The 21,415-nt window shown below is 44.9% G+C and overlaps 1 protein-coding gene across 1 annotated transcript; it reads right to left on the bottom strand.

The window, feature by feature from the left end:
- Positions 1-4,692: 4,692 nt before the first annotated feature.
- On the bottom strand, positions 4,693-16,168 carry LOC132579231 (serine dehydratase-like). The gene is made up of 7 exons (XM_060249467.1): positions 15,945-16,168; positions 15,422-15,461; positions 14,162-14,301; positions 13,066-13,154; positions 11,525-11,752; positions 8,988-9,112; positions 4,693-4,916 (listed from the first exon to the last, which is right to left on the bottom strand). The coding sequence occupies exons 1-7, from the start codon at positions 16,110-16,112 to the stop codon at positions 4,723-4,725; spliced, it is 984 nt and encodes a 327-aa protein (XP_060105450.1). The 5' UTR covers positions 16,113-16,168; the 3' UTR covers positions 4,693-4,722.
- Between the last annotated feature and the right edge of the window lie 5,247 nt (positions 16,169-21,415).

Raw genomic sequence — 21,415 nt, 5'->3', positions numbered from 1 at the left:
AGTATTCCAAGGAGGTCTCCCATCCAAGTACTTGCCAGGGCCTGCCCTGCTTAGCTTCCGAAATCTGGCAGATCCAGGGCAGGGGGCTGCAGAGTTATGGATTATTAATCAACACACCAATTATCAGTAAGGTTATGTATTTTCTGCTCGTTATATTGGCTCTTTGCTGATCTCTTGCTCTGAATGATGACACTGCTGGACTCTTTGGTTATCAAAGATTGCTGGCCTCTGGCCTCCACACTCCAGAAGCAGCCTATGTCCCACACCCCATGATGAGGACCCACCCTGTTTAGTTTACCCTAATCCTACTATTGGATTAAATGCAGGGCTTTTTTTGAAGAAAAAGCCCAGCAGGAACTTATTTGCATATTAGCCACACCCCCTGACACCAAGCCAACCAGAACTGTGTTCCTGTGAGTTCCTGCTTTAAAAAAAAGCCCTGATCAAATGTTTTTTTAAAAATAACTTACTGCTGAGAATTATAGAAGCTGATTTAAAAGACTTCCTATACTCCTTGGAGCAAAAGGAGGTGCTGGAATCCGAGAGGAAGAAATGCTGGAATCCTAGAGGAAGAAAAACCAACAGAGAAAGGCAAGGCACTGGACCCTTGGAGAATCAAAAATGGGATTTCCAAGAGCATTATTATGGGATCACTTTCAGGTTTCAAAATTCCCAAACAGTAAAAAAAAATGCTTAAGAAACCAGACGTCTTTGGGGTTCACTAGTATTAAATCATAAGAAATGCAATACAGTGTTACATAACCTATTGGGTTAAACATTAAAAAAAAAAAACATTTGCCTTGGGAGCAACAAAAGCTTTTCACAGTATCCTCCCGAACCTCCACATTTCCCCATTAAGGGGAAAATGCTGTACAAACAACTTACAAAGATGATCTGACTCCAGCGGTAACAAGAGAAAGACATTTTACTGACAAAAACAGAAGTGCATTTTATACGACATATTCATGTATTTATGCATTTATAATGCGAGCAACTTATTGTGAACAGACTGACTTCACAAAGGTCAACTTGCTCCAGCTCCAGGCCCAGGTAAGAGAGAGAAGAGAGGTTCTATATACAATGAAAACAGAAGCCAATGAACCCAAGTGAGAGGGCATTCTCTTAACCCTTTCCCTCCTTGATCCTCTTGCATGCAGAGTTACAGTATCCAACACCTACAGCCTGTGCTTTAAGTACACAGAGAATGTGCTTTTCATCCGCTTCCCTGGGAAAGGGGCAGCTGCCTTCTTGGCAGAAACGTGATGCGCTAGAGGACCGATGCTCCCCGCCCCACAAGCCTTGGCACCAGCATGCTCCACAAACCAGAGGCGATAGATAACAGCTGCTGCGAGCCTGTGGTTTCACACAGCAAACAATAGCAGCATCACAAATAGGTGAGGGAAACAAGGAGTGACTCATCTCGGGGAGACAAAGGATCTGCAAAGGAACAAAAATAATAACTTCCAAAAGGAGTGAGGTTTATAGATCAATAGGGACTAAATCCTGCTGTTTGGTACTTGAGGCGGAGAGTTGCTTTGGACATGTGAAGAGCCTTCAAAGAGACACACCATGTAATCAGCAAAATCTAAACTTCCCTGGGGCAATAGTGAACCATTTCAGGCTGCAGAAGGAAAGACCCTCACAGTTCTGTCCTTCACTGTATATTTTAAAACTTCCCTGCATATAGAAAACTAGCTTGTCTAGTCTATGCGTGCAGCACAAGGAAGTGGTAATGAGATGGCAGAGCCCTAAAGTGTCGGAATGGACTTTACCACTTCAGATTATAGGATAGTTGGTTTTTTTAAAATGTTCTCTTAAGTAATCAACTCCCTGCAAGTAAAAACCTGGACTGATTTCCCACTCACCTTACACCGCTCTCATGGCCATCTTCTCAGCAGGGCTTCCGGTTTCTGATTTCACACTATCTACCCTGGGGCTGCTGCAAGTGTTTGGCATTTTCGTGCAACAAACAGAAACTGCTAAAAACCAGTTTCTGTTTGCTGCGTGAAAACGCCAGCACTTGTTGCAGCCCCAGGAAGCCCCGCTGAGAAGACGAATGTGAGAGCGGCGTAAGGTGAGTGTGAAATCAGTCCTAGTACTGCAGAGAATGGATGGAATAGAACCTTGGATGCATTTTTTTTTAATTTGTAGGACGTCGTGACATCGACTGGGAGCATATAAAGTGGCACAAGATTCTGATAGCTCACTTTATCACCTATGTAGAAGAGAGTGGAGCTTTGCTGCTTGATACGGTAGCTTTATTACCCAAATCATGAGTCAGAGAAATTAGATACCATAAAATGTTATTAGTCACGACCATTTCTACAACACCTTTCAAATCTTCTTCATCACACCTCTTCAATCTCTCTTGTCCTTACCACAACCCCTGTGAGATCAATGATGATTTTTGTGCCCATTTTAAAGCTGGGGAAACTGAGAGCTGTGCTCTTTCAAAAGGAAAAGGAACTTCTCCTCTAAGTAAGTAACAGGTTGCCTCTGAAGAAGAGCATGGAACATGGGAAAGGAAAGACAAGGGGGAATTCTTCAGTTAATAAACAGAATGGCTTTGTTTACTGCCTTTTTAAAGGTCTTCTTCTTTTTCATTTTGTGTGTGCATGCCCATGCCTGGAAGTCATAGCAACCTCTAGTAACTCCAACCGGGGCATGTTCAGAGAATTGACTTGATATTACCTGCCTCTCTCTCCTAGCTCCTGGTATTCCAAGGAGGTCTCCCATCCAAGTACTTGCCAGAATTGGCCCTGCTTAGCTTCCGAGATCTGATGAGATTGGACTTGCCTGGCCTATCCGAATCAGGGTGAGGTTTGCTTCTTCACTCATTGCAAGCAATGAAGAAATGCAGAAAGGAGCCAACAGGGTAAATAGTTTGATCTATCAATATTTTTTTTCCAGCTGCTCTTCTGAGGAGTTCAGGATAGCACACGTGGTTCTCCCTTCCTCCATTTTATCCTCACCACCAGGGCTTTTTGTTGGATTTTTATTTACTGTGTGCCACTTTTTGAAGGGCCCGGGGGTAGGAATCTGGGATTCTATCTGGGTGAGCTCAGCAGTTAAAAACATGTCATCTAATGGCTGTCAGAAACCATAGTGAGTTAGGAGAAGGGGCTGCCTCAAATACTGAAAGCTTCCCATTCCCACCCCCCCTCACTTGTAGATCACCTTCTGGGAAGGCTCTGTGTCCACTGTTAAGAATTACTGTTGTGGTGGTTTAGAGAGTCACACTGTAGAATTCCAGGTGCAGATGTATACTCTGCCACAAAGCCCAGCAGTCCCAGCTTAACCTACCTCACAGAGTTGTTGTGAGGAGGGCTTTTTGTTGTAGCAGGAACTCCTTTGCATATTAGGCCACATACCCCTGATGTAGCCAATGCTTGTGGTGCTTACCATAGGCCCTGTATGAAGAGCCCTGTATGCTCTTGGAGGACGGGCCCTTCAAAAAGTGGCACACAGTAAATAAAAATCCAAGCTAAGATTACAGAGCTGGCTGTGGGTCATCAAGTTTTTTTAGGGGGGATTGCTGTCCAGTATGGCAACCCCATGGGGCTCTCAATGCAAGAGGCGTTCTGGTTTTCCAGTACCTGCCTCTGCATCCTGACCCTGATATTCCTTGGTGGTCAACCTTCTGAATACTGACCAGGGCCAACACTGCTTAGCTTCCAAGAGCTATTTGAATATATGCTTGAGGATCTATGCGTTGTGTGCACATAAGATTACAGGCCCTTGTTTTTTGCTTGGAGGCAACATTTGTTTGAGTAATTATGTGCTGCTTTTCTCCCCAGCGGGCACCCAAAGCAGCTTACAATATAAAAATACAGTGGAAACAAAATAGACAGGAGAAGGTGAAAAAAGGACTCCAAATATAGGGCTACTCTCTCTCTCTCTCTCTCTGCCAGCAGCTCTTCCCTCCAGGCTACAAGGCTCAAAACCAAGAGCCCTTTGGCCACAGTCCTTCAGCTCATGCCACTGGGCCAGGGCAAGCTTTCAGAAGTTATCTACAAGAAAGGGGATGTGGCAAAAACTCAGCTATGAGGTCTTACAGTATGACTGCCCACCTGATTAAACCTTTGAGACTGATCTCAAGAAAAAGAGACTAAGAGAGGCAAATAAAGCAGACAAGATACTGTTGTGGCACTGAGTGAATTCAACTAGTCTCACATTGACTGAATAAATATGTGCTCAAGTCACACTGTAGAAATGGCAGGTGTTCCAACTGCATTTGATGATCAGGTTGCATCAGGGGAGGGACGGTGGCTCAGTGGTAGAGCATCTGCTTGGGAAGCAGAGGGTCCCGGGTTCAATCCCTGGCATCTCCAAAAAAGGGTCCAGGCAAATAGATGTGAAAAACCTCAGCTTGAGACCCTGGAAAGCCGCTGCCAGTCTGAGAAGACAATACTGACTTTGATGGACCGAGGGTCTGATTCAGTATAAGGCAGCTTCATATGTCAATATGTATGCTTGGTCAGTGGTGAGTTAAAGATTAAGAACTACATCATACTGGAGCGTGATGGCTTGATTACACATGAAAAGGGATTATTCGTGAATTGTGGGGTGCAGGGAGAGGGTTCCTTCCCAGCCTCACCTGAGGCAATCAAACCACCGGGCTTTCTGATTATCCACCAGCTGATTCCCAAGGAGACTGAAGTTGCCTTGCTGGGCAGCTACTCGTCCAAGGGCATCCGGTGGCCACTTCAGGGCTTCTGTCCGTCACTTCATCCCCAGCTGGTTCTTCATGTTCTGCAGCGTGTCCATCCGGATGCTGCTTCCTCCACACACGATGATGACGATTGAGTCCACGGTCCGGCTCAAGCGTCCCTCTTCCTGCAGTCGCTGGATGTGGCCAGAGTAGAGCAGGGCCAGAGAAGCTCCACAGGCAGGCTCCACTAGCATCCGCTCATCATCTGGAAAGGACAAGGAAATGAGAAAGGAGCATCATGACATAGGATAGGGTTTCCAACCTCCAGGTGGGGCCTGGAGATCTTCCAGAATCACAGCTGCTGTCCAGACAGTAGACATCCACTTCCCAGGAGAAAATGGCTGGTTTGGAGGATGTACTCTATGGCATTGCAACCCACTGAGGTTCCTGTCCTCCCTAGGTCCCATCCCTAAATCTCCAGGAATGTCCTACACCACTCAGCTGTTAAATTTAAATGGCTGGCCCCAGGGCTTTCTTTGTAGCAGGAACTCCTTTGCATATTAGGCTGCACCCCCCTGATGTAGCCAATCCTCCTGGAGCTTACAATAGGCCCTGCACTAAGAGCCCTATAAGCTCTTGGAGGATTGGCTACATCAGGGGTGCGTGGCCTAAAATGCAAATGAGTTCCTGCTACAAAAAAGGTCTGGCTGGCCCTGAACAGACAACCCGAAGCAGCCAAATGTCCTGAAAACGTTCAGAGAATGTGCCTTCCCCAAACATTGGTTTCCAAGCTCTGAACCACCTGAAGTTCAGCTCAAATTTTCCCTCATGAGCCAGTTCATGCCCATCCCTAGTGCTTAGAGTATCAGACTAGGAACAGGAAGAACCAGGTTCAAATTCCCCCTCTGCCATGGAAGCTTACTGGGTGACCCTGAGCTGGGAATTTGGAAATTGAGAGACCCGGCTCCGTAAACCACCATATATTGTCACAACACGGATGATTAATACTGAAGAATCTGGGAACTGTGCATGAAATGGGGTCTGTGCACACCATTGCCATATTGGATGACATTTTTCTTGGCATGGAGGGAAACAACATCACCTGTCAAATAACATCCCATTAAACCTCTATTAAAGGGAAGGGACATTTTTTTCTCCAGACAGTTGGCAACTCTAGAGCTCAAGCTTGCATGCAGAAGGATCCAGACATTAATGCTGATATCTCCTCCAGTTAAGCAATTTCTTTCTAGCTGAAAAGTTATTTCTCTGCCTGAGACCATGGAGAGCTGCTGCCATTCAGAGCAGCATCCGGTTTAATACTCTGAAATAGTTGTAAAATGTCTGATATTCTTACAATTCATTCTCAAGCCAGAAGCTGCCATTGTGAAGTGGTGAGCTTGCCCTGTCTATGTGGGCAAGGTCATCTTGTCATTATTCATAAGTCATGTTAAGAACATAAGAACATAAGAGAAGCCATGTTAGATCAGGCCAATGGCCCATCCAGTCCAACACTCTGTGTCACACAGTGGCCCAAAAAAATTATATATATATACACACACACACACACACACACGCACACATATACACACTGTGGCTAATAGCCACTGATGGACCTCTGCTCCATATTTTTTTCTAACCCCCTCCTGAAGGTGGCTATGCTTGTGGCCACCACCACCTCCTGTGGCAGTGAAGTCCACATGTTAATCACCCTTTGGGTGAAGAAGTACTTCCTTTTATCCATTTTAACCTGTCTGTTCGGCAATTTCATCGAATGCCCACGAGTTCTTGTATTGTGAGAAAGGGAGAAAAGTACTTCTTTCTCTACTTTCTCCATCCCATGCATTATCTTGTAAACCTCTATCATGTTACCCCACAGTCGACGTTTCTCCAAGCTAAAGAGCCCCGAGCGTTTCAACATTTCTTCATAAGGAAAGTGTTCCAGCCCTTTAATCATTCTAGTTGCCCTTTTCTGGACTTTCGCCAATTCTATAATATCCTTTTTGAGGTGCGGCGACCAGAACTGCACACAGTACTCCAAATGAGACCGCACCATCGATTTATACAGGGGCATTATGATACTGGCTGATTTGTTTTCAATTCCCTTCCTAATAATTCCCAGCATGGCGTTGGTCTTTTTTAGTGCAAACGCACACTGTCTTGACATTTTCAGTGAGTTATCTACCACGACCCCAAGATCTCTCTCTTTGTCAGTCTCTGCAGGTTCACACCCCATCAACTTGTATTTGCAGCTGGGATTCTTAGCCCCAATGTGCATTACTTTGCACTTGGCCACATTGAACCGCATCTGCCACGTTGACGCCCACTCACCCAGCCTCAACAGATCCCTTTGGAGTTCCTCACAATCCTCTCTGGTTCTCACCACCCTGAACAATTTAGTGTCATCCGCAAACTTGGCCACTTCACTGCTCACTCCCAACTCTAAATCATTTATGAACAAGTTAAAGAGCATGGGACCCAGTACCGAGCCCTGCGGCACCCCACTGCTTACCGTCCTCCACTGTGAACACTGCCCATTTATACTCACTCTCTGCTTCCTATTACACAGCCAGTTTTTGATCAAGGGAACAGTGACTTCTACCCACATAAACTCACAACCCCAGATGATACTATTGTTTATCTCCAGATGAATAGGAAATAAATCCAGACTCCCCTCATCCTGCCAAAAAGCTGTAGATCTTCGGATGCAAAGTTTGCAACTCCTAAATACATAACACCATGTATGAAGCCGGCTTTTAAAGAGAAATTAATGTGAAATCGATATACTGAGGAAAGAAAAATCAAAAAACACTTTTGACCAGTAGAGGGAGCTGTCATCCCACAGGTGTAAACTTCACTTCAATTTTGCCTTCCATTCATTGCTGTTCTGCACTGCAATTCTCTAACTCATTAGAACTAAATCAAAAGCCCTGAAAAAAGTCTCCATGCCCGAGTCTAACACAAAACAAAGGCCCTTTAAAAAGTAGGCCACCTTGAGCAAGACTCTAAAGAGACAGCATAGAAATGCCCCAAATAAATTAATTAATAAACAAATCAATAAATGAAACAAATTAATAAATTGTACTGAATACACTTGAGGCTGGAAGGGGATCAGTCTGTGCTATTGCACCCTAAATAGCAGGGACAAAGCAGATACTAATCTTCCACCCAATATTTGTGGTACTTTTCCCTTACTCCCTTTGAGACCTCAGGAAATACTAATGCAATCCTGCACCCAGCCAACAGGTAAGATACTTCTGTTATTTTATGAGATGATTAGATTAGATTAGATTAGATTAGATTAGATTAGATTAGATTAGATTAGATTAGATTAGATTAGATTAGATTTATATCCCACCCTCCCCGCCAAAGCAGGCTCAGGGAGGCTCACAACAATGAAAACAGTAAATTACAATAAAACATCAATTCAACAATTACAACAATTAAAACAATAAAACAGTTTGATGCTAGTATCAAATTTCGATGGCATTTCATGCTCTTAGGTATCCTTTTGCATTACTATATCAGCAGTTTAATTAGAGGCTAGCCGAGTAGCCGGCAATTTTGTTAAAGGCTAGCCAAAAAAGTGTTGTCTTGCAAGCCTTGGGAACTTGAGGATCCAGAGATCATAAAAGAGATAAGAAATCCCATTTTTTCCCTAAGGTGCATTTCCTACTTCAGTCAGATTCCAAAGAAAGCTTCCCCTTCAAGGACAATGATCATTGGCAGAGCTGGTAACTTAAAGGGGAAAGGAGATTCCTTTTCCTGAGGAAATGATAGGGAAACCCTCTAAATTTAAAAAAATGGCAGAGGCATAAAAAAAGAAGAATCTGTTCTCATTTTGTAGGAACTTAAATTAACTTTAATTTAACTAGCCAGTGCCTCCTAAGGAATTTAAATACCCCCGACTTAAAAATCTCTGGCTAGAGGGCTGCAGAGATGTGACAAGGTCACCTCAAAAGCAAAGATGCAGGGGCCTCATTCACCCTCGCATCTCTGCTTGGGACACAATTCTGGACCATCTTCTAATCAGAGGACACATTCAGATCAACCTGTGATAAAAAGTGTGATCCTTTGAGGATGACGCACCCATATTCTGGGTCATTTCACAAGTATCGGGCATCTTAACGAAGCTCTAGTTCCCAGGGTTAGGGAGTGGGGAGGAAAACCATAATGGTAACATTAGCGTAAAACTGGTCCTTTGGCAGTGTAGATGTATTTTGGAACTGGGACAGAATTCTTTTGCCCAAAGAAAGAACACACCAGATTATTCTATGGTATCTATGGTCAGCACCCATACAGCTATTGGCCACAGTGCTATGAGATGGAAAAAACTTACCCAGGAACTGCTCCACAGCTTTCACAGCTTCAATATCCTCCAGCACATGCGAGATGATTGGCCACTCGCTAGCGCAATCCAACGCTCGTTGTGCCACTGTCTTGGCCCCCAGGCACTTGGCCACACTGCACAGATAGCAAAGAACAAGCATGTTTGCACCCTCGCCTTGAGAGGAAGGCAGCGGGCATCACTTCAGTCATGATGAAATGAAAAATCTGGTATGGATGGACCATGTGCTGTAGGTTTGGGTCATGCAGACATTGTTTATTACCTGGCAACTGAAGCACCTGAGTAATGACTTGCATGCATGAATAAACTGTCACAAATCTTGAACCACAGAGAACTTTTTTAGCAGCTCAATCCAGTGTGCTTCAAAGGCATAAGCAGAGGCATCCCGTGATATAGATGCACGTGTGAATCAATTCAGAAGTAAGCTTAAGGGTCTTGAAAAGCTGGGCAGATATGGAGTGAGTTTGTGAACTGCATGTACACACCTTGTTCATCTTCTATTCCCAAATCCATGCTGAAGGGAAAATCTTGTTATCCTCTAAGGATGCATAGTTTACTGAATATTATTAATTGGCTGCCTGTGAACATATCTTGCATAACTTGCTGTCCAAGGGGTTAAGGTTCTGCAAAGACTACTTTTGAGGCCCACCTATCAGCTCAGTTTTAGCAAAGTTTATCTTGATTCATTTGCCAATGAGCTTGCAAAGAGCTCCAATTCGATCTAGCAGCTCAGATGCTAGTTGTGGTAGGAAAAAGTCCATTAAGGCTGCAATCACACACACTAAATGCACTTTCAATCCACTTTCCATGCATTTAACTAGATATTACTGTATGATCTGGCAAAAATCCAATTGGAAAGTGCACAGAAAGTGGATTGGAAGTGCCTTATTTAGCATGTGTGATTGCAGTCCAAGTCACAGCCAACTTCTGGTAGCCCCATGGGGTTCTTAAGGCAAGAGACTGACCGAGGTTAGGCGTTGCTTGCCTCTGCAAAGCAACCATGGACTTCCTTGGTAGGCTAGCTGGGTCAGAGTCAGACTCTGCTAGGCTTGTTTGAATTAACTTTGGAAAGGCATGAGCTGATTTGCAAAGGTTTTGGATCTGATGAAGCATGCCTGATAAAGCAATCTATGCATTTTATGGGGAACATCTGGTGCAGGAGAGGCCTGAAACAAAGAATCATAGGTGTAATTTGCCCTGACCCAGATAGCCCAGATCTTGTCATATCTCAGAAGCTAAGCTATGGCCAGTACTTGGATGGGAGACCTGTAAGGAAGTCCAGGGTCACAACACAGAGGCTGGCAATGGCAAACCACCTCTGAACGCCTCTTGCCTTGAAAACCCCATGGGGTTGCCATCAGTTAGCTTCAACTTGATGGCACTTTTCTACCACTACCATCTGGTGAAATTCAGACTGGAGTTTCTCGTCCAAAACAAAAGGGATGAGTTTTGGAGTTATCCCTACCAGGGACATATTAGAAAATACCGACTGTCTCTGATAAATAGAGAAACTTGAAGTGTATGTCTTGCAGTGGAGGGCTGTCTGACTGCTATCGTGATTTTTAAATGGATATTTTAAAACACTCTCTAGTTTCAGGGCAGGGCTGCCAACTTTGAGTTGGGAAATCTCTGGAGATTTAGGGATGGTGGGGTTTGGGGAGACGAGGGACCTTAGGGAGCAGGGCTTTTTGAACAAAAAGCAGGAATGCACAGGAACACAATTCCGGCTGGCTTGGCATCAGAGGGTGTGGCCTAATATGCGAATGAGTTCATGCTGGGCTTTTTCTACAAAAAAAGCTCTGCTCAGGAGTGTATATTGTCATAGAGTCCACCCTCCAAAGCAGCCGTTTGGATAACCACAAAATTTCTGGCTGACATCCTTAAATTTAATTCTGACCATGTTTGAATGCATCTGTAAGCTCGGTTTCATTTTGATTTTATCTCCAATGTTTAAATTTTTATATTCTGTGTATTTTTATCTGAATCTAATATGCCATTAAAGGTTTGGTATGGTATGGTATGGTATGGTATGGTATGGTATGGTATGGTATGGTATGGTATGGTATGGTATGGTATGATAACCACACCAATTATGCCAGCACCTTCCTTTGAAAATCCTCATTATTTAAGCCATGCGTGGAAGAAAATAAACCGAGTCCACAAATGTAAAAATGCACAGAGAATGCAGATGTGCAGAAGAACCCTGCCCAAACTGATTCCAGTGCTTGTGGACTGACTTCCAAGAAAGGAAGGAGTAATGCCAACACAAGGGAAAGGCCTCAGTCAGCCTATGACTACTGCTGTGGCTTTAATCTCCAGATACTCTCTCTCTCTCTTCCTCCAGGCTTTCATTGCTTTTGTCACTTATTTTGCATTTGGAAGGGTATTTTGGGCATGGCCTGTCATTGAGTGCGTTCTAGACACCGTCAGGGACAAACAGGTTTGCAAGTCTGTGAAAGATCTTCCTCAATGTCCAAGATCTCTGGCTCAATGCAAGCGAGCTGCCTGCTCCATCCCAACCAACCCACCTGGTTATATCAGGCAGAGTGACAAGTTGGCCCGCCTGGAGGGCTGCGTTGAAGCTGTCCGCCCCTCTGGTCTCCACCGCCACAATGGGCACGTCCAGCCATCCCACCTCTTGCAGACCTGCGACCACGCCGGCCAGCAGCCCGCCTCCTCCCACTGACAAGACAATGGCTCCTGGCATGGTGTCCAGGGAGTCCTTCAGCTCCTTGACCAGGCTGCTGTGACCTTTCCTGTGAGAGTGGAAAGCAACTTGAATTTTTCAAAAGCCACCCCTTGGCCCTCATTTGGGTACATTTAGGCAGGGGGAGGAGTGAGCAGGATCTGTCCACTGGGCCCACACCCAGCCTCCAGCTGTTCAAGCTTCCGGTTTGCTCAGCCCTGAAGGTCATGCACCTGAATGCCTGTATTTTCCTAGGGACTCCAGGTGTGGTATACAAAATACAAACACTGAAATAGTAAAGAAACCCATTGGTCACAGGGAGGAAAAGAATCACAATCAATGTTCCCTTTAAGCCAGGGGTGTCAAACGTGTAGCCTGCAGGCCAAACCGGTCCCTCAAGGGCTTCAATCAGGCCCATGGTGTCATGGGTGCTGGGGGCCCTGCAGAAGAAGCCGAGCCTGCAGAAGAAACTGTGCCCCTGCCACCTGCACCAGTGCCCCTGCCTCCTGCTGGAGAAGATCCAAGCCCCCCTGCCTCGCCCTCTCGGGTGGCTCGTGTGCGTGACCGCCTTCGTCAGGACCTCAGGGATCGGAGGAGGGCGGCACGCTCACGAGCAAGATGCTCCCTGAGCCCTGAGTTTTGAAAGGATTCTGGCCCTTCTAGGAGTGAGGATGCTTGAGTCTCAGCAGGATCCTGGCTGCCTCTCTGAGCCAGCAATTAGCCCAAATGGGCAACAGCCAGCAGAGGGCTATATAGCTGTGGGCTTTGGGAGGAGGCTTTGTGGAAGCAACTAGTCACTTACCTGACGTTCTAGCATCCACTTCGGCTTCTGACTTCGGCTTCTGGACCCCCTGACTCTGGCATTGACTTCTGGACCCCCTGACTTCGGCTTCTGAACCTCTGACCTATGATACCTGGACTGTGATTCGGTTTTGGCGCTTTGGACCCTCCTTGCTACCCAGCTTCAGACCTTGGACTGCCCCTGGACTTCGCCTGGCCTGGCCCCAGCCCGTGACACATGGGGCTCTTCCCCCCCCCTCCTGTCCTCACACTGCAAAGCTCCCATGCTGCCGACCTTCCCAGCTCCATTTGCCTTCTCTTTGCAGAAGCTGAAGCAGAGGCAAAACTGCAAATAAAATGTGGAATGGATTTCCCATTCAGGCCTATGGGCAGAGCAGACTGGAATGGAAAATCCACTCCAGGTTTGCCTTCCAACTTTGTTTCAATGGAGAGGAACTGTTTTAACTTCCCAGCATTCCTTGTCATTCTGCAGTTTCTCACAGGAGCGTCAAAGCCAAATAGCACCAAGCGGGCAAAACAACTCGAAATATGCATTATACAAATATTTGCACAAATGTAAGGAAATGTAACCCTGGCTCTCACCAGATTGATGGATGATCGAAAGGGTGGACATTGACCCAGCCATCTTCCTTGGCCAGCAGTGTGGCTCTGTCACTGGCATCATCCCAAACCTGCCAAAAGAAGAAGCAGTGATATTTTCAAGGAGTGGAGGGCAGCTGGTACACTGCGAACCTGGCACACTGGCAGTCACGCCTTGAAGATGTGTAGATGCTTCCCATTTCACTGCTTTTTAAAAATTCATTTCCATTTAATGGTTACAGTTCTCTGTTTCTTGAGTTTTGTAAATTCACAGCTTTTATATGCAATGTAGCTTGCATTTATATGCACAGCGTACATCAGCGATACGTATAATGTATAATACTGACTTAAAAGACAAGGCATATGTTTTATGGGGAAATTTGGATCAGGGAAACAGGAAATGGTGCAAAAGGAATCACCACCTGATTCACAGGAGGCAGAAAACAAAATCAAACTGGGGGTGATGAGAAACATGAAATCATCTCTCATCATGGGGTCACACCATAAAACATCTGTGGATCTTTGCTTTTCCTAGTCGATAGACAGAAACTCCTGGGGACTCCCTTGGTCAGCCGGACATTCTGCTTCACTACAGAGGAGGTTAATTCAGCTTGAGAGCTGTTCTCACTTGGGCCTCCTGGCACTGGGGTGAGGTGGGGTGGGGGAGCTGGTTTCAGGGGCAGTGGAATCCTTGGAACTACCATTCTGTACAGGAGCCTCCACAGAATCAGTATCCTTGCCAAACTACAGTATACATGATTCTTTTGAAGATGCTTGGACTGTTAGAGTTGTACAAAACTGAGATATATTTTTAATATACATGATACATCCTACATTGGTGGGACAGTACTGTTTACATCGGAAACAGGTTCTGGGACAGGGAATCAGATTAGCCCTGGCTAAGCCATTTTGGTGTAGCTGTTAAGAGCAGCAGACTCTAATCTGGGAGAATTCCCCGCTCCTTCACATGCAACCAGCCGGGTGACCTTGGGTATGTCACAGCTCTCTCAGAACTGTTCTCTCAAGGGCTATCTCAGCCCCACCTACTGCTGTGAGGAGAGGAAGGGAAGGATTTTGTTCTCCTTCAGTTTCCTTTTACCTTCCCAAAGATTTCCACCTCTGCTCCCAAGTTCTCCAGCATCTTCACTGTGGATGGTGCAATAAATTCCGGCACAACAATGGTAGCCGGGATACCGAGTTTTTGGGCAGAATAAGCCGCAGCAAGGCCAGCATTACCACCTGTAGGGGGTGGAGAGAGAGAGAGAATTTTGAATAGAATCATAGAGTGGGAAGGAAACTCCGGGGTCCAACCCCTGCGCAATGCAGGAAATTCACAAATACCTCCCCCCATGTTACCCCCATTCCATGCCCAGAAGTTGGAAAGGAACCTCCAGGATCCCTGGTAAAATTGGCCTGGCAAAAAATTGCTGCCTGACCCCAAAGTGGCAAACAGCATTTCCCTGGGCATGTTAGAAAAGGCCACAAGAACTAAGCACTGATGCAGCCCTTCCTGCCCTCCTTCTCATGATCTGCTTAAACCCACGTAATCAGCATTGCTGTCAGATGGCCATCTAGCCTCTGTGCTGTTCCCTGCATTTCCCACTCTCTATCATTTCACACATGAAGATAGAGTCCAGTTTGTAATGTCTCCTGTTTCCATACCAAGAAATACTGACCAAGCTCTGTCCCCCTCCTCTGTTACACATTACTGAGGGCTCTGCTCCAGGGCCTGGCAACTGTTTTAGCCTGAGTGCTGATTAAAAAAAATTACAGTGGGTGTTTTCGCACTCACGTTTTACTGGCGCCACGACCCTCCTCACGCCGGCGGATCTGCATGGATTTCGCACCAGAAGCGCCGGCGCACCCAGAAGCGCCGGCTACTTCCGTCGCTAAGCCAGCGCAAACGTTTTCCTGCATCTTTGCGATTTCCGTTTGCGCTGGCTTAGCGACGGAAGTAGCCGGCGCTTCTGGGTGCGCCGGCGCTTCTGGTGCGAAATCCATGCAGATTCGCCGGCGTCAGGAGGATGGTCGCGCCAGTAAAAGGTAAGTGCGAAAACACCCAGTGTCTTGTATTGGATCAAGATGGGTAGCTATTATTACCAATACATACTTACTCATGCCCTCTGCATATCACACCTAATCCAGTCATGCCTGCTATTGCCATTCAGCATCTGCAATCACTCCATTCTCCAAGGACTCACATTCTAGCTGTATCTGAAGAAGTGAGCAGTGACTCACGAAAGCTCATACCCCATCACAAATGGCATTAGTCCAGGAAGGGATTGTGAACTGCTGGATATTTATCACATATATTTGCACAGATGTTAACAATGGAGACATAAAGAAGGTGAGCATTTACCTGATGAGCAAACAAGGTGCCGACAGCCCCTCTTGGCAACCTGAAAAGAGAAGTGTTAGCTTAAAGCAAGAAACAAATCCATTAGATAATATTCATGGATTCTGTGAGCCCAGAGAACACAACTACAAAAGAGTCTTCCTGCTGTATCTCTGTAAGATTTGCTGGATTTTGCGAAGCCAGAGAGTCTTCCTGCTGTGTCTCTGAGATATGCTGCTCTGATGTTGCAAACAGCTTCTGCTGCCAATTCCACCTTGCCTCTGGATTAGATCCATCAATTAGAGATCCATTAATCCATTAATCAATTAGAGATCCATTAATCACACAAAATCTAGAGCCGAATAAGTCCCCCAGGATAATCCAGGTCCTTTTCCTGAATTGTCAGCTTTCTTTTAGGATTTTATGAACAAGATGATTATTTCTGCATGTATGGCTGCCCACAGAATTAATTGCTTCCCTTTCTTAGTAAACACAAGATAAACATTATGGCAATCCAGTGGATACCAGTGTACCTTTAATCACTCACCTCCTGACAGAAATAGCTAATGCCTCGGATCTTGAAAGAGCCTGTGGGTTGCACATTTTCCATTTTCATGTAGACCTTACTGCCAGCAGCCTGGGACAAAGCGATGCTCTCCAACACAGGAGTAACAACGTAGAGGGGTCTTTTATTGCTAGCAAATATTGTCTCCATTGATACTTCAGCGATTGCCTGAAAAGCAGCAAAATTCAGAAGCTAAGAATAGATCAGTGGTCCATTCAAATGTATCCAGCAGCAGCTAGGCAAATGCTTTTAGGCAGGGCTTTTGTTGTAAAAAATGTCCGGCAGGAACTCATTTGCATATTAGGCCACACACCCCAATGTCACCATTGTTTCACATAGGGCTCTTTTGCAGAAAAAGCTCAGCAGGAACTCATTTGCATGTTAGGCCACACCCCCTGACACTAAACCAGCCAGAACTGTGTTCCTGCGTGTTCCTGCTAAAAAAAAAAAAAAGTCCTGCTTTTATTCACAAACAACATGAGGGTAATAATGCCTCCACACACACCCATACACATCCATTTGAGATGATTGCCACAGGATGTGTTGATGGCCAGTAGCTTATGTGACTTTAAAAAGGATTTGACATTAGCTGTTATGGATCTTCACAGACAGTATGCTGCTAAAGTAATACCAATTGTTAGGAGCATTCACAGGGGAAAGTTATTACCTTTGTGCCCTACTAGTGGGCTGCTTGGAGGCATCTTGGAAGCTACTGAGGGAAACAAGCCACTGAATGGACATTTGGTCTGATCCAATGTGGCTCTTTTTATGTCTGCATTGCTTCCTCTATTGTCTATCAATATAGCTAAACCTTTTAAAAGGTGATCTTCAAAGCTATGGCCATCTGACCTAGAGGCCTTGTGATTTGAAATTCCATTACTGAAGCTCCTCTCAAGACCTTTTTCCTGTTTGCCTTTCACTTCCTAAGACACTCCATCCAACCATGTTTCCCTTTGGGTGTCCATGAGGAGACAATATAAAAGTACAACCTCTGGAGATAGCTGGAGCTTTCCCAAAGGTGACAAGATTACCTCAGTTACCCATGAATGAGCAAAATGTTGAGTTCTGCTATACAAAATCAACCTGATCCAGATGGCCCAGGCATGCCCGATCTTATCAGATCTCAGAAGCTAAGTAGGGTTGGCCCTTGTTAGTATTTGGATGGGAGACCACCAAGGAAGTCCAGGGTCGCTATGCAAAGGAAAGTAATGGCAAGCCACCTCTGTTAGTCTTTTGCCTTAGAAACTCTAGAGTCACCATAAGTCAGCTGCAACTTGATAGCACTTTCTACCACCATGTAAAATCAATGCAAAGCCTTATTGGGGAAGAAAACAACAGCAACACTGAAACAAAATCAAAATACAAAATTATCTGCACTAGACTGGAAGATCAGAGTGCCTTCCTGGCTGTTTGGTCTGCCTTATGTTTGCCCTGTAATGGAAAACATCTTTTCCTGAGACAGCCTTAAAAAAAAAATCAGGCCATGCCATTGTATATAACGAAGAACAATACCAAAGCCCCTTCTGGAGCAATACACAGCCAGCCTACTAGTAGAGCTCTCTCTTGGCAGGGTCCCAGAAGCATCGTCCATCAAGTCAATGACACACATAAGCACCTCTTCTAAGTTTCTGTTTCCAAACTCATCAAGAGCTGGTTACCTTCTCTCCTTCAGCCTGACGCGCAATCCGTCTCTCCTCCAAAGCCATCTGTAGTTCTCAGCTGAGCAAAGTTCGGACGTAGTGGAGGAGGGAGCAGGGAAGCTGCCAAGAATGACGTTAAACGAAGGGAAGAGCTGCCACTTAGGAAATCATTCTTAGATCTGAATGTGCTCGAAAACTCAGCCACTATTTCAAGTTGGCCTCCAGAAGACTGTAAATGAAAGCCAAGGGGAAAAGGATAATCAGTGGTAGTCCCGTTCTTCCAGTGGAGTAAGGAAGTAAGGTTGAATGTGAACATAACTACAAACCCAGAGCACAACAGACGGGTGCACAAAACAGGCTGCTATAAATCACCCAAGGAGACCCACACAGCCTCTTTAGATTTTAGAGAACTGGGATAGTGGGATAGTGAGAGCGGAGTTTTGAGACTATGAGAGGAACAAAGCAACTACATGAACAAAGCAGGAGTCAAGTATTACCTTTAAGACCAACAAACTTTTATTCAGATAATTATTATGAAACTTGGATCAAACACCTCCCCAGGACAGAACAGGGATATTGGTTTTTTATCTCATTACATATGCTAACCCCATTTTCACCAAGTATGGCTATATATCCACAGTATTCCAATGTATTTCTCTTTTAGGATAGTGTATCATAATAATGTTTTTATGCTGAAATACTCAAACAAGGGATATTGGCTGTTTATCTCATTACATGTACTAAACCCATCTTCTATATTTTAATGTATTTTTTTCTAATGGCAAACTAGAATGTTGTATATATTTATATGTTAAAAGGCAAATTAGTTGGACAGGAAATACTTGTGGAAAAGAAATGCCCTCATTTTGACCCAAGCTTATTAACAATAGAATAATTAACAGACATTCTCACATTCTGACATGTTACTGTTTTATTGGTTTCCCAAGCCAATGCAACCCAGATCAAAGGTTTTCTGAATTTGTTAATTTTACTATTCTGCTATTGGATTTTAACTTTGTACCACTTTGGATTCCAAACCCCACCAGCTATGTGTGACTCTGTTTACTGTACCTCATTCCTCGCCTGAAGAAGTGTGCATGCACACAAAAGCTTACATTCTGAATACAAGTTTGTTGGTCTTAAAGGTGCTACTTCTGACTCCTCCTCTGTTCTACTGCTTCAGACCAACGCAGCTGCCCACCTGAACTACATGTTAGCAGGAACATGTAGTCAGTTTGGTCATTGTAATCTTGATGAGTTCTGTGGACCATGTCATTCCTGAATTGGAAGAGTTTATAGAAATGCTTGTACTTGTTCCAATAGAAAAGAGCGAGAATCCAGTAGCACCTTAGACTAACAAAATTTGTGGCAGGATATGAGTACCCGGCTTGCTAGGGGTAAAGCGTAATGACTGGGGAAGGCAATGGTAAACCTCCCCATAACAAAAAATCTGCCAAGAAAATGTGATGTGACATCATCCCATGGATTGGTAACAACTTGGTGCTTGCACAGGGGACTACTATTCCCTTTTTATGAGCTTTTGTGAGTCGCTGCTCACTCCTTTAGATACAGCTAGAATGTGAGCCCATCTGTCCTATATATTGGAAAGTGGAGTGATTTCAGAGGTTTACAGTTAAAAGACTTCAGCTGGAGAAGCAGTAGGAACTATAAAAATCTTTAGTTTTCATTCACAGCCTTCTTTATGACTTCTTAATTTTTCTATCACAATTTCTTCTAGTCTCAGCCTTCCTTTCCTCAGATCACTTCATCTCCTGAACCTTCACTCTCACAATTTAATTTCACATTCATTCTTCGCAAGAAAGAAGTGGGAGAGGGCCATGCACAGGGTGGGCTGAGCGTTCGCGCTTTGCGCATGCCCCGATGATGTCACTTCTGGTCCTTGGAGGGGGGGTGGGGGCACGGGGTTCTGCCTGGAGTGCCAGAACCCATAGCGCCGGAGCTGATTAAGGATTGGCACAGATGAATTTCATCTCAGAATAGAGCTGTAGAATTGATCAGAGATCAAGGTGGTGTTTGATTTGAACTCTGTAGCCTTTGAAACTCAAGCCACAAAGTGGAAGCTTCACTAGCCTTTCATACCCCTCTGCTTTGAACTAAGAAGATTTCTGCTCTAAAATCTCTATTCCGGTTACTTGGAATTGATTTTTGCAGGGCTTTTTTTGACAGGAATGCACAGGAATGCAGTTCTGGCTGGCTTGGCACCAGGGGGTGTGGCCCAGGGCCTTTTTTTTTTTTTAGCAGGAACGCAGTTCCAGCTGGCTTGGCATCAGGGGGTGTGGCCTAATATGCAAATAGACTCCTGCTGGGCTATTCCTACAAAAAGCACTGTGTGAAACAATGGTGAGGTCAGGGGTGTGACCTAATATTCAAATCAGTTCCTGCTGGGTTTTTTCTACCCTCTATAAAACAATGGTGATGTCAGGGGGGTGGCCTAATATGCAAATGAGTTCCTGCATAAATGAGTTCTACAAAAAAGCCCTGGATTTTTGTGACTTTGCACATTGAAATTAGTACCAAACAAATGGAACTTTGAACCAAATAACGAATGAGCAAATTGTACACAAAGTGATAATCAAGTATTCTTTATTAGTTTTTTTGTTAATTCTGTAATGATCCTAGGGCTAGTGAGGCCTACAGGCTCCAGAGAAGACTATGTAGGAGTGGCTAGTGGGGCTACATCTCGCAGGATCCATTCTGTCCCTCTTATTGGGTGAAAGCAGTTTTGGAGGGAAAACTGGCCCAGCGAAAGGTGGGACCTGGGAGGACAGCATAAAAGGCCAAGCCACAGACAAGGTGTGTTTCCTCTGGAAGAGGCTGCAGGACAGAAAGCAGCAGGAGCGAATCCTCATCCAAGGAGGGTGAGTGACTCTATTGAGGTTAGAAAAGGGGAACGTTTAGCTAGTTGCGTCAGGGCTTTTATTTCTTTGTATCAACCTTTACTGTTTTTCTATATTCACTGTGCGCTAAATGGTTTATTACACATGTGTTTGTTTTTGAGCACTTATAATAAACTTCTTATTGTTAAACAGCCTGGGTCTGCACGCCTCTTCGGTCACAGAAAGAAAAGGCTTTGTTAAGAAGGAAGACACAGGGGTTGGGTGGGTGCTCTGGGTATTCCCAGACAGACCCTTACCATAGTGGTGGCAGCCAGTAGAAGACCCTTCCTGGTCCCCTGCTGTGTGACAATTCTATTTATGAAATTATTGATGAAATTTGTTATAAATGCTTTGGATATAAATAGGCTACTGGTCGTTTTAATCATGGTGTCTGCCTAGTCCAGGGGTGGCCAAACTGTGGCTGAGGAGCCACATATGGCTCTTTTACACGTATTGTGGCTCTCAAAGCTCCTGCTGCCCAGTTAGCTGACTTGAAGAAGGCATTTGTCTCTTTAAATCACTTCTCCAAGCCAAGCCAGCTGATGGCTTAGATAATGAATTTAAAGAAGTTGCTTTCTTTCTACCTCTCCTTCCCTCCTCTCGCCTTTCTTCCTTCCTGCCTGCCCTCAAACATCTGATGTTCATGTCTTGTGGCTCTCAAACACCTGATATTTATTCTATGTGGCTCTTATGTTAAACAAGTGTGGCTACCCCTGCTCTAGCCCATATCCTTTTTTTCATGATTCTCTTTCTAGTTGAACTTCCAGGTGATGGCTGGAGATCTCCCACTATTACATCTGATCTTGAAGTGACAGAGATTAGTTCACTAGGAAAAAATGGCTACTTTGGAAGTTGGACTGTATGGTGTTATGCAATATCTCTCCAAACCCCACCCTCTTCAGGTTGTAACCCCAAA

This window comes from Heteronotia binoei, chromosome 11 (assembly GCF_032191835.1).
Source record: "Heteronotia binoei isolate CCM8104 ecotype False Entrance Well chromosome 11, APGP_CSIRO_Hbin_v1, whole genome shotgun sequence".
NCBI lineage: Eukaryota > Metazoa > Chordata > Lepidosauria > Squamata > Gekkonidae > Heteronotia > Heteronotia binoei.
Note: the sequence above shows the minus strand (reverse complement) of the source record. Positions and strands in the feature narration are given on the sequence as shown.

Coding starts and splice junctions, on each gene's coding strand:
- LOC132579231 (XM_060249467.1), bottom strand. CDS start 16,112: ATGGAGACAATATTTGCTAGCAATAAAAGACCCCTCTACGTTGTTACT. Junction 14,302..15,421: donor GCACCTTGTTTGCTCATCAG/GTAAATGCTCAC, acceptor CACCCCCTACAG/GTGGTAATGCTGGCCTTGCT. Junction 11,753..13,065: donor TTCGATCATCCATCAATCTG/GTGAGAGCCAGG, acceptor CCACTCTCACAG/GAAAGGTCACAGCAGCCTGG.